The 13,855-nt window shown below is 46.9% G+C and overlaps 1 protein-coding gene across 5 annotated transcripts in view; it reads right to left on the bottom strand.

Annotated features, from left to right (window-relative positions):
* The window catches only part of LOC101069872 (neuropilin-2-like), a 62,776-nt gene extending 54,908 nt beyond the window's left edge, over nt 1-7,868 (bottom strand). For all 5 annotated transcript variants that reach the window (XM_029839777.1, XM_029839781.1, XM_011618703.2 and 2 more), the window contains exon 1: nt 6,960-7,868. In XM_029839777.1, coding sequence (XP_029695637.1) covers nt 6,960-7,035 — 76 coding nt within the window. In that variant the 5' untranslated portion in view covers nt 7,036-7,868. The remainder of the gene's footprint in view (nt 1-6,959) is intronic.
* Between the last annotated feature and the right edge of the window lie 5,987 nt (nt 7,869-13,855).

Here is a 13,855-nt window from a genome sequence, read left to right as displayed (position 1 = left end):
GTTCCCCACACATGTATGACAAGGACATGGCTGAATAAACCCCCTAATCAGCAAAACTATTTCACACTTCAATCACCCTGATGCATAAAGCGCTCAGCAGCATTTGTGGATTCACGCCTTTGCAGACTGTAACTCCTGCAGATTGCGGCTCTGTAGCCGTCTCTGTCCACTCCCGTCACCGTCCCGCTGTGAGCCAAGTAGTCCTGTCTGCCTCCTCTTGTCTGTTTGTAATCTCCGTGGTGACATGCAGTGAAACGGGGGTCGGGTTGCCAGACCCATATAACCCAGCGGGATACATTACATCTCAGCATCACCTGGATTAGTGCTTAAACACTCTAGGGTTTCGCAACACCGCCAGCCTGATGTCGCTTTTAGCACAGAGCACGGCGAGCTGTCTGTCCAGAGAAATATGGGTTGTGGGCAGGGGGGACACGTGAAACTGATTAACAACCCAGTGATGGGGAATCAGAATGCATACTGAGTTGAGCAGAAAGTGTTTTTTGAGACACACTCAAAAATGTTCGGTCACAGAAAATAGTCCTAAAGTAAAGGCAAGCAACGCACAGGACGTGGCTCATTTATAAAAGATGTGCGCAAATAATTCACCACATCCTGGGTGGCCTAGAGATAACTGTGATGATGCATGTGTTGTCATACACGGTGAACTAAATAGTTGTGATAGCATCTATACAGCCTGACATTAATAACTGAAACTAGCATATTCTTTAGTTGCGGAGATGTCACATTTCTGTATTTAAGTTCGCCGATTCTGCCTGTCCGTGTCTGCTTTAACAGTGCTGAATGAGCCCCGTGTGCTCGCAGAATAAAGAGTAAACTGTGCTAAACACTCAAGCAGGGATATAAGACAGGTCGCTGCATTATTTATGGCTCTCCGCCACGTTTTATTATTACACCCTGATAACACCTATTCAGCGAGTTCCCCCCCAGATGCACATGCCTTAACACACTCAGATGCACCCTTACAGAAATGTGAGGGGAGGAAATGTCCCCATGTGGGGCCGCTTTACGAAGCTGAACTGGATCTTTAGTTGTTGGTCCCAAATGCACATTTTCCTAACTTTGTTTTGAGCTCTGCCGCAGATTTGATTTCCCTCAGAGGTGGTGGTGGTGGTGTGTGTGTGTGTGTGTGTGTGTGTGTGTGTGTGTGTGTGTGTGGGGAGTCCTGATCTGACAATAAAGAGACGCTTTTCATCGATCTGATGCTCTGCAAGAACTTTTGTAAGAAGGGCCGTGTTCTTTTCCACTGGCCAGGGTCCAGTAATGATAGCATTAGTGATTTAGCAAAGGTTTGCTCAGGAAAGTGTGTCTCACTAACCAAAGGCGCTTGTTAAGACTGAGGCCATTATTTGGCAGACTGACTTATTATGCTCCGTGCTGACTCAAAACAGTCTGTTCTGCGGTCTCATTATTGTGACCTTGCGGAAAACAGGTCCCGGAATTTAACAATCAATGAAACAGACCGTCTGAATCTCAGCCTGGAGGAGGAAATGCTAATTCCCCCATTGATTTTCATGTACTTCCACTGTTCACGCTGCATTTTCAGTCGAATGGCAAGCCTCCAGCATTACCAAGCACTCGCAAAGCGCTTTAAGCATTGTTCTCTGGTACACATGCATACACCTGTGCATGTGTACCACAAAGCCTTTATGTGACCCTGGGAATACAAGGAAACCTGCAAATAAAAGGCTTTAATGTCATTTCTGGATCGATCCCAAGCTGCTTTTAGTCACCGAATCTTGGAAAACCCAAGGAATCGACTGAAGGAGATGGAGCAGGGGATAGAGAACATCTGTCTCTCATCAGGAGAGAAGAGAAAGTCAGCAGCTCAGAAACCCTCGGTGGACAGAAAATACGACTCCCACAAACACACAAACAGGTGGGGTGGTCTTTTTCTCCAGGTGCCTCGCATTAAAACACAGTGGAAAACTACAGAAAGAGAGGGGAAAAGGGTGAGAGGAAAAAATGAGTGCAAAGAAGCCTGCGGAGACCGAGGAATGCACGTGGGACGCAGAAACGGGACCGAGATGAGAACCTTTAATCTGATTTGAGGGGAGAAGGAAGATATGGAGTAAAAAGAAGAATAGACAGAAGAATCACAAGACAGAGAGTGGAGAGGATAAAATAACATATTCATTCCTTTTCAAGGTTCAAGTTCATTTTCGTAACGCGGGTCTTCATCTTTCTTCCGCCCACTCCTCACAAGGCCTGCGGCAGCTACTCGCCTCGTGGCTAGCTTGCATCGTCGGCTCAAATGGGCGATGGTGATCACCATCCCCAGCAGCCAATAGAGCCACAGGAACCATTGCATGGACAGATGAAAAACGCCTGGCCTTCTTATGACTGAGGCCAAAAGTGTGTTTATGCATTCTTGTTTAACTTCCAGCACACCTTCAGACGGGGGGGGGGGGGGGGGGGGGGGGGGGGGGGGGGGGGGGGTCAAGTGCTGCAGTGTGGCTGTGAGTTAACAGGGAGATAATCTACCTGTAAATGACAGTTACATAAACACTGGTGCAGGAGGCTCCAGGCACCTCTGGTTGTTTAGACAGGCCTTATCTCCAGAAAGCTTCAGGTATCATGAAAACAGATCTGTTATTCCTTATCGAAAGGAGTCAAATTTAAGTCTGACATTCCTAAAGAAGCTCCTCACCCTTATCGATGAAACCCTGAAAAACATTTTTGCTGCCAAAATGACATACTTCCTTCAAATGTGGCCACAAAATATTGTTTTGCTTCCCTGTTCTGGTCAAGATTTTGTTTTTTTTTTTCTGCTTTCGCTCTTCTTCAATGGGAATCAGGACTAATCAAAGCAACGATCAGCTGTCAGGGACACCAGGAGCGTCTCAGAGCAGCTGACATCCTCCTCTTTTTTGTCTATCCCAGGCTTTTGTCTTTCCTCGTCTGCATTTTTTTTGTCCTGCCAGTTCAACATGCTGAATAAGTGGCAGGTTAATCACCCGGACTAGTTGTTCGAGTGCCATTGTACACAGAAGTGCCTATTTTCCCAATTTCTTCACATTTTATCTCCACATCTTTTACTCTAGGCACAATGTGACTTCAAACAGTGGCTTCAATGGTCCAGAACTGGTATCTCTCTGAATTTAGAGATAAAGCCATGCAAACTGGATCAAAAACTGGACTTTAAATGACTGGAAGCATAAAAACCGCCTGCTTTTGAGCTGTTTTCTTGTCCCAGGAGACAGAACAAGGATGAGAAAATGCACATTCACTTGACGGACAGGGAAAAAAACGCTGTGAAGCAAAAGAGTAAAGAGATTTCCCACCGTGGCAAAGCGGGGTGAAAAGAAGGCGAGGGAGGATTCTTCATCGGAGCGCGGGAGAACACTGACTGAGGGAGGTGTGGAGAAAGAAACAGAGGATACTATTAAAGGAGAGGTGAAGTGGCACCGAAAGTGGGAAACAACAGGATGATTCAGCGTGAAGGGAGAGCGAGGAGAAAGGAAAACAACCCGTGGCCTCACATGGCACTGATCTGGAGGGACTGCTGAGGGCACCGCAGGCTCGCTTTAGCCTGGCTTAATCCCAAATTCAAACACGCACCGACACTTTTCCACGCAAACAAAGCGAGGACGAGCATCTCATCCAAGATGGTGCCACAATTCCCTCTGAGGACTTTTGTTCTACATAAATGAACAAATAGAGGAACACGCAGGCTTCTCTAATTACCCCAGTCATTACCAATCGCCAATGACGACTCTAGAACCCTAACAGTTTACTAATGACATGATAACTGTAATTAGAAGATCCTGCTGGAACCGCTAATTGTCCTTTCCTTTTTCGCAGGGGGGAGGAGGGGATGGTGATGGTGCCGAAGGTTAATAAGCTTAATGTTTATTCACTCGTTTCAAACTGGGTTGGTGGTGCCAGAGCAGCTTCTGCGGTTAGACCGTCATTACAGTGATGGGGGTTCTAACGTTCTCGAGCCAGAGTTTGGATTCTGGATCAGCTCCTACGTTCTGGGCTACCTGAGTTTCTTTTTGATTTAACCTATTTTGTGACGTGAACCTTCCACAGAAGAGGTGACTCCATTGATGGAAGGTTCTGGAGGCACCGTTTGGGAGGGATGATTTGTGTGCGCTCGTATCCAGACTTTTAGGATCTTCACCAATCTTCACCTCCTCTGGCTGACGGACGGGCAGACGGGTGGGGGGGGGGGGGTGAATCTACTGTCGTTTACTGCAGGTGGCTCCACTCAACTGCTGCTTCACGCTCGGCTGGTCTCCTCTCGTTCTGCAAACGTCCCCTCACACTGACCCCCCCTCATTTCTTTGTGGCCCAACTCATATTTCCTCATTATCTCCATCCGTCTCCTCCGCCTCTCTCACTTTCCTGTTTGATGGATGTTCGGCTTTATTGTGTGAAGAAACTGGTGAAGAATCAACCAGTTTTCCAAAAACGCAATTTGTGGCAATAATAAACCAGCAAGATTAGAGAGCAGCTGAGAGTTGGGAGTGACAAATGACTTGTTTTAGAAGAGTCTTCCATCTTTGTGAGCTGTTCTGCTAAAACGGCTCGGGCGTCAAATGCTTACAACTGATGTGCTGGCAGGCAGAGACTTCCTGCTGAGCCCGAATGTGAGTGGCAGAGAGACGCAGGGTTATCCGGACGGCTCCCATCGTGGATCACACGCACCAGTGTAACGATAGAGGGCTTCAAGGCGACCCGGTCTAGCAGCACAACCACGGAATCCAAAGATGAACGCCCTAAAGCCTGTTACGTAATGGGGAAGCCCAGTCACGGTCAGGAATCACTGTGAACATGCTCGTGGCCCCGAATCTGCAAATTCTGCTGAACAATGAGGCGACTTTTAAAAGCGCGTCACATTTAATCATCTGCAGGGCGGCGGCACTGATCAGGCCGTTGACTTGTGGACGTCTACCTAACTTCACATAGCCTCTCCTCGGTTTGGGATTTTTGAAACCGCACTGCTTTAAAAATATACACGGCACTGCTTGGTCAGTTCTGGTACCTGTGGGCCTCACTGTTTGCTTCCCACACGCTTGAGCACCGTGTTAGCCCGTTTCGTTGTGGAGCATATTTCTGCGGAGACTATGGAGGCAGACAGCTGGTCTTGAGTGGCCAATTATGTCCGTTTATCTCCCTTCCAGGCACAGCAGTGATCAAACAGAATAAAGAAACTGGATCAAACAGCAGAGTTAAAGAAGAAAAAATCCCTCTTCCGCTTCGTTCACTTTCTTTTCGCGGCTTTTCCTCTGCCGGTTTCAGGCTCTGCCGCTTCCTCTGGAGAAACAGAGGAGGCAGATCTGTAAAAGTTTACTGCTGAGGAAGCCACATCCTCCAGGTTATGCTGAGCATGAGAGAGAAAGACGGAGAGGAAAGCGAGAGGGAGAGAGAGCGAGTCTCCAGGCAAACACGGTTCATCTATTGTCAAGATAACAGAGGGTCAGCAAGCCCTGTCAGTTACTTTAAAATTGCCGAAATTGACTTTTCTTGGGGAACGTGGCTCTATTGTGGGATGAATATGAAGAAAAACACACAGATGCACACAATGATTGCTGCTGGCAGGTGTTCAACTGAAACTCCACATGTTCCCTGAATTCTGCTGCACCACAGGGCGCTCCACATCCTTTTATTCTGGCGGGCAAGTGAAAACAGGCCATTCGGGTTTGAGTTGACATGTCATCATTGCAAACAAAAGTACTTATTTTTATTTATCTTCTCAAAATTTAACCCCGTCTGAAGCATCGGGGCAAATACGACTGACGATGTAAAGAATGATTCCACTGTGTTCTCCTCTGTTCTGCTCCAAAGCAACATTTGGCAGGCGCGCCACTCAATCCAAGTCATGAGATCTGCAGAAGCGTAGACTCGCCTCGAAAGAGGCCTGAATCAATATAATTTAGAATGCAGCCAAGTTCCCCGCTGATGCTCCTCCGCAGCGCTCCAGCTTTCCAACTATTTACATCAGAGAGCGGAGAACAATGATTACACCTTTTCCAAGAGGGTTTTTGAAGCTGAAAAGATTATATGGGAAGAATGCGAGTATTAGAGACTATCTCTTACGGTGGTAATGGGATTACTAAAGTCACTATATTGGTGATAGGCTACCTAACTCGCGGAAACTTTGATTTAATCCCAAATTACGCACGGCTGATTCGGGGAAAACAAACATTACGATTTGCCCGGGACTCAATTGGTCGTTCAGATTTCCTTTTGTTTTTGATTTTAACATTTAACGTCTTAAATATTATTTGATCTCTAGGTTTGTGAAACTGCTGATCCATGAATGTAACTCTAAAACTCGTTGCGCTACTTGAAGCGCAGATCTTGGGGAGAGCGTGTGTGTGTGTGTGTGTGTTGGTTGGAGGGGGGGTGGGGGGGGCGATCTCCGTGCGTCCTGAGCGCCGGCCCGTGTCGGACCCTGCTGGACTGCTGGGATGAGTCGCTGCCCTTCTCACAGTAGTTGGTGGCTCAACATTTATACCCGCGTTCGCGCAATCTGCTGCCGCCTGTGTCGGTGATGTGGGCGTGAGTCAGAGCGGCAGTTCTAGAAATCATAAAGTGACTTTTCAAAAAAAAAAAAAAAAATTATTTCAAGAGCAACCCGGAGAAAAGTAGTTGTAAAAAGGCTGGCGTTTAAAAACTACGGAATCGTGGAAATTAGTAATAGAAGGCGAGTCAAGTGGCCAGGTTTGTGAGTGGTGACTTGTGATCGCCTTCACTGTGTTTCTTGACAAGACTACAACCCGCTCTTCAATCCCCGAATCACGGGGTGACATCACACAATGTAATATCTTCAACTTTCTCAAATAATCATTTTTTACAATTTTTCTTTGATCCAAAATTGGATTTGTCTCCGTCGAAATGAATTTTGAGGGATATGCTTTAGGAAGAACCTGACAACCCGGGTCCATTTACAGTTAACACCTCTGCTGGCATTGGAAATTCGTCAAACTTACCTCCTTCTTCTCCTTTGACAGTCGAAGACCAGAGAGAAGCCAGTAAACATCCAAACAGCCATAGGAATAAATCCATCTTTTTTGCTTTGGCGCGGAGGATAATTCCCCCCTTCTGCCCCGGGATGCTTTTATTCTGCGTTTAAGCAGCGATGCTTGGGTCCAGACGCGTCTCTGTCCCCTTTTCTCCACAGTTCTCTGTCTTTGAAACGCTTCTCAAGTAGTCCACCGAAAAGCCGGACTGCGTTCCTCGGGCTCTCCAGGAATATCACACAGGTTCAACACACCGCGCGTGTGGCTGAGCTCTGGCACAACTTTCTTTCTCGACTGTCTCTCAGATCGATATAAAACTCTCTGTTGGCACAATTTCTACTCAGACGCGTTTAAACAAACGTCATCCGTTCCGCTGCGCACAGGCGGCAGCGCCGTGTCATGTCCCCGGTCAGTCACAGCGCGCCCTGGAATATAAAAATCACTGGCTCAAAAAAAATCTCAAAGTGAAATTAATACGAAACGAAAGGAACCAAAAGGGGGGGGACCGAACATTTGGCTCTAAAAGCTGAAGTGGTGATACGCTTATGTACTCCTGTTCGTGATAAACCATCCCGAAGTGCTTGGCTCGGGTTCTCTTTTCGGGATTTCACATTTACGCGTGATTTGGAAACAAATGTTCTCTTGGTTAAAAGTCCGTTCTTGCGCAAAAATCCGAACAGGGGACCTCCCGAAAGAGTGATGCGTGCGTAAAATGGCTCAGGAAAATAGAGACGCGCACCCTCTCTGATGTGCTCCAAAGTGCGCCTCTCCGGTGAAATACACTCCTCCGTGCCTGCTCTCTCCTTCACACTGAGACTCAGCCTCTCTGCCTCTCAGCAGCTCTGCGCTCTCTCCTCCCCGAGCTCCGCCGGGTTTGTGGCAGCGGGCGCCGACGCTCATACAGTCCCCCCCCCCCACACACACACACCCCGCGTCTGGGTCTGCGCGCGCACCATGCGCGTGATCGTGGATCGGATTACAGTAGGCACCTCGGCCCGCCTCCTCTTACTGATTAAAGAGCAGTTTCATCTCCCTCTCCCTCCCCCTCTCTCTCGCCTCACCATCTTTTACCTCCCACCATCACGCTCATTTATTCACACCAGAATTTCTTTTGAAACCTGAACTTTTAAAAGGCGAGTTTTGATGACGATCCCTTCGCCTTTTCTCTCGTTTCAGCTCGTTTTCTTGATTGAAAGAATAAAAGGGAGCAAAACAAGGGAAGCAAATGTCCTTTGCGCGTCTTTACGAGCTTTGTAGTTGTGCTGGGAGCTTTAACAGGAACCTGGCGCTGATTTACTGAATTACGGCGGAAAAACGGGTGGTGCGTGTGCGCGCGCGTCTTAGCACATAAAAATGTATGGAAGAGTCTGATTCACATATTAATGAGCGTTAGAGATGGAGATAAACGGTGGAATTTTTCCTCTTAACGAAAACCAAAAATGATCAACTCGAGCCATTTGTGCTCTCTGTCTCTCTCTCTCTCACACACACACCCACAAACGCGCGCGCACACGCTATAGCAAGGGGTCAGTTGCAAGCAGAATTTAAACACAATGATGAGCCAAATGCATGGCGCAGGGGTCGAATGGCAAACAGCCAGGAGCTAATTTCACAGGGTGAAATGCATCCCTCACTCTCTCTCTCTCTCTCTCTCTATAGTGCACAACCAATAAATAAATAAATAAATATCAGTGCATGTGGTGTGGTTCATGGCTGACAGTAACCCAAGAGTGACTTCTCTGCTCCTGTAATGGACACACTCACACACACAGTCACACAGGCCGTAATGACACATTTAAACAACCAGTGGACGACTGTGTGAAAGACCACGCGCAGGTGAAGCTTTTCCGTATGACAAAGAAGGTGTTTGATGAGTATTTTTAGAAACTCAATCTTTTTTTTCCTACAGAGGAAGCTGTTCCTGTGAGCTAAACAGGATATTATCGTCTTCTCTGGACATTTTTTACATTCACTCATACAGAGAGCCGACGACCGGGAGGGCCGCGGCAGTGTCATGGTGTCATGCACATGCTCGTGCACACACGCCATAAAACTGTCATTCAGACATCAGCGTCCCCGGAGGTCTGCAGGCACGTTTTGCATGATGGATCTGTGCGTGCACGAGTCTAACCTCCTCCCAGAGTCCCTCACATTTGAACTGGAGCGTCTGAAAGAACATGCTAACGTCACAGCAGGTGAATTCACCTGTTGGTTGTAACAGTCCTTCCACAAAACCGGCACGTGAGGAAGAGAAAGGCGGCAGATAATGAAGAGAACAGCGTTAAATCCTTGTTGCAGTTTCATTTTCACATGGGAAACAGATCGCGCCGAATGTAAAACTACTTTAGAGCAGAGTTTGGCAGGAAGCCTTCGGACTGGAAGTGTAAGCGCCGACCTCTCCTAATCATCCTGAATTCACAGTAAGTCATCACATGGCCCGAAGCCTGCTGGAATTCCCCTTCATGCATTCCTGTGTATAACTTACAACTGTATGTTGTGAAACTAAGATACACTAATCCATAACACCTTTTCTGCTTGCCAAGCAGTTGACCGGGCTTCTCAGAAGCTCCTGCTGACATCACCGGCTCGGATCTAATGGGCAGAAGCTGGAGAGCAGCCGCTCATGCTCAGTCTGAGTAACTCTGTTCCACAGAAAACAGCCAGGACGAGCGCGCGAGCTGGTGCCTGAAGTAATTCTGCTAATTGTTGAGATGAAATTTCAACAATTAGCAATGTGGCATCTGCTTTGATTTGTTTTGATTTATTTGTGGTAGAATTTAAACATTTTTGGAGTTATTTTTTAAATAATAAGTGGCTATTTTGGTGGCCTGGGGTGACGAGATGAGACGTGTACAGGTGGTTTGTGTGTTAAGTTACTTAATCCTCAACCCTGGTCGTTGTGGTGCCAGGACAGAAACCAAGTAGCTGACAGGCGCTATATCACGAGGTCAGGACAGTAGAGACACATGACAAAGACAGTTCACAACGCCTGGCACCCAGGAAACATGCTGAAATGTACCTAATCCTGCGAGAACACAGCGACGTTGACAGAGAGACAAAAGAAAAATACAAATTCCAACTTATGCGGTTTTTCCTGAAGATATTTCCATAATTTCTCAGGCTGTTAGAAGTATCAGATATGTCAAAGCTGCCCGTCAGCCGGTCGGACACGTCGGACACCCGCCATGTTTTCCTGCCTCCTTTCACAGGGGATAAGGCCGGACTCTTTATGACCATTGTGAGACGTGACAATAGCAAATCACACACTCTGACATCACTCCTAGGTCATGCTGAGAGCTAAAGGCACCACAGGGGTGAAACAGGAGCCTGGGTCCCTCCACGCAGCTCTCTCACGCATTTCATATTATTTATGCCATTTTTCATGTTCACAACTGAGTAGAGCAGCAAAATCAACTTCCAGGAGAGACAGTCGTCCACCATTTCTGCTATATTTAATCATCTTTGCCTCACCAGAACTTTCCTGTTCTCCAATGCAAATTCCCCCCCTTCAGAGTTGCTTTTACAGCAGACTCCATGAGCTTCTCTCACAGAATTGTGCCCGACACATTTCCAAAACCTTTTCCTCGGTGTGGCCGAGCCCCAGAGCTGTGAGGGTAAGGCGATCTTTGCTCTGCGTCAGGGGTGCAGGCTGGCTGCTGGTGTGTGTCGACAAGCCTTACCGGCCTTGTCTTCACCTTCTCCACATCCTCAAACGCGCTTTGGCCCAATAAATGATGTATTAAAACCATTTACTTGGGCTGTGCAGGTATTCCTGGTGTCCTGCAGGGATGGAGCTACTCCAGAGGCCCTGTTTAAATGAAACCTATGTCACACGTATGACAGCTTCTCTCTTGTCGCGCCACATGTTGCCACCACCCACCTCCGTTTCCTCTTTTGTATCAATCCAAGCACTGAAAAGGATTCTTTAGGGATTCCCTCTGACCCCACACAGGTTGCTGTTTATTATTGTTGGTTTTGTTAAGAGTCCTCGAAGCTGCTAGCACCAGAAATAATGGTCCATGGAAGGAAAACACAAACGAAAATTTAGGCAGAAAACCTCAGACAAGCCTCCCTTTATCTCTCTCTGGGGTTACTGGCTGATGGGGATGGTGGCGGGCTCAGAGGGACCGGCAGCTCCACCTCCGTCAACCTCTCCTCACTTGAATGTGCACAAACATTCCTGCGAGCTTCGGAGTTAAAAGACGTCCATATGAGGACTTGGTTAGAAACTTCAGCGATGTTTTCTTTAGCTCCACGCGAGCGTGAGCATTCCCCACCTGTTGACACCTCCAGGCTCCAGGGGTTGGGAGCGCATGCAACGGGTGTGTTCGCTGCAGTTCTTCATCGCCGTCCAATTTCCTGCTCCCGATCTGGCCCAGCCAGGAATCATATTTCCTCTTCTCTTCTAAAATAGTAATGTCACAACATCAGGAAAAGATGCCTCAGTGATATTTTACACAGAGTAATATTCATCCTCCCAGAACACAGGCGATATTTCATCTTCAGTGTACACAAGCACCGACAACAGTAATGCGAAGGTGCACGTACACACACTCCCTGCGGCCTCATCAATAGGCTGTATTACTGAACAGGTCTTATGGGAAGCCACAGTAAATGAGTGTGTCAACACTTAATATGGGCTGCACTGACATACTCATTTACTGCAGGAGCAGAGCTGAGACGGTTACACACACAAACACAAACACACACACACACAAACACACACACACACACACTCACACTGCAAGGAAACCTACATGAGAGGGAAAGGTAGGTATTAGTCTGAATAAATGCATTTATGTTTGCACTATGCTCTTGTAATGGTATCTGCATGTGTAATCGTGTGTGTTTGTGTTCTCCACTATGAGTGTGTGCATCCATGTGAACGTGTTCCTGTGTGCCTGCACAAGTGCCGAGTGATAATCACAGTGCAGCCTGTGGAGCCTGCAGGGAGCCCACTCAGCTATTAGCAAGGACACAGAGGTGATAGCAAGGGAGCTAAACAGGCTGTCAGCACACACACACACACACACACACACACACACAAATAAAGAAAGAGACAGTGTCCGGGGGTCCCAATAGGCTGTCAGAGCTAAACAGGCTCTGTGACAAATGTCCACTCCTCTAAAAACTTCACTTCCCCACAGCTTTGGTCTCTCTCCCTCTTTCCTTCTGTCTTGCTTCTTTCATTGTTTCCTCTCTGCCTCATCCATCCTGTGCCATTTTCTTGCTTTTCTTCCATCTGACTTCATTTACTCTCTGTTAGTTTCCCCCTTTGAACAACCCTCCTCTCTCTTTCTGTCCCTCTGTCTTTCTGTGTTTGGAGATAAGGATATCATTACTCTGGGTGGTTGAATCAGCTGTTAGCACGGCGGCGGCGAGCTCTTTATGTGTCCTACAGTGGGGACATGACAGGCACTGCAAGTATGTCTTGTAATTGAAAATGTTCTTCTTTCTCTATCACTTCAAGTCTTTTTTCAAACTTTCAAATGAAAGCCTTGCAGAGCCCTCACAAATCACAAGCTAATTATCTTCTTCAATAGATGCAGTATTTAACGTTTTGCGCTCACAGCTGTTGTTTGACATGCCGAGGGATAAAGAAGTGGCCCACAGAAATAGACTTTCTATAAGATGAATGGCCACTGAGGTTTGAGGTTTGCACAGAGGGAAATTTACTTTGCATACATTTTGAGCTCTTGGTGTTTTCACTCCAAACATCTGATGTTTCTGCTACGACCTCGATGATTAAGTTGAGTCAAAGTGAGCAAAAGAAGAAAATATGTTTATAAATGAACAGGACAAGGTCGTCTATCACATAAACGTGGATGTGTGATTGCATGTATCTCAAAGCAGACCCCTTCTGTGCATGTAGAATCTCGCCAGGGCGCTGGACATTACAATTAAAGTCTCCAGCTAGCTAAAAATGCTGCTGTTTACATACACGCAGCAAACTTGAACGTTTACTTGATTCTATGGGATGGTGCACGGCTCTGGCATAGGGGTCCATGGATGGCTTCCATACAGAAACAAACGTGGGGGGCTGTTACACTATCGTTGTATTACATGGTGATATGTAACACTTAGCATTTCATTTTTAATTGGGTTAGAACAGAACAGAAGGATTTTTCGCCTCATCGCGTGCGTTCTACATTTATCTTTGAGTGGGTTAAGGGCACAAGTTCAGTAAGATTCAGGAACATTCTGGAGAGAAAGGCGTAAACAGAATAAATAAAAGTGTTTTCTTTTCTGGGAGACACAGCTGTAATTCTTTTCCATTTTCCTGACCCTTACGGACCTCTTCTGCTAATCTGTTTTAAAGGGAGGACATTGAGTCCACTTTATTCTTACACAGCATCTGAGGTAAAAAAATGATTTATTAAACTGTAAAAAAAACAATTAATTGATGGATGGCTGCCATTAGCTCAATACATCTTCAATTATTTAAGGACTCTCGGATCCCAGCAGACACAGAGCTGCAGCTTCCATTTGATTTCAGCCATTTGTTCCTCTAAAACTGACGTGGTTTTAGTGTGCTGGCTGAGGTTTGGGGTGAGGTGGTGGGCCCGAGGAAGCCCCCCCCACCCCAGCTTTTCCATTCTTTTTTACCGTATTATTTAAAACCACAATCAGGTTGTTGGGCACGGCATTCCAGAAATCCATTGGACCCAAATATATTTTAATGTATGGGAAAAACACGGATGCGCGTACAGTTTTCACGACCCACTACCTTCCAATTGCAAAGAGGGTCGGTATTGTTGAGGAGAAACAAAAGGCGGGCCTGTTTGTGGGCAGGTCGCTCAACTGTAACAGCGGGAATACCCATAAATACAGGTCACTGCTCACGGGTACTGTACAGTGTACACAAA

Source organism: Takifugu rubripes, chromosome 1, assembly GCF_901000725.2.
Source record: "Takifugu rubripes chromosome 1, fTakRub1.2, whole genome shotgun sequence".
Classification (NCBI taxonomy): domain Eukaryota; kingdom Metazoa; phylum Chordata; class Actinopteri; order Tetraodontiformes; family Tetraodontidae; genus Takifugu; species Takifugu rubripes.
This window is presented reverse-complemented; position numbering and strand designations above follow the sequence as displayed.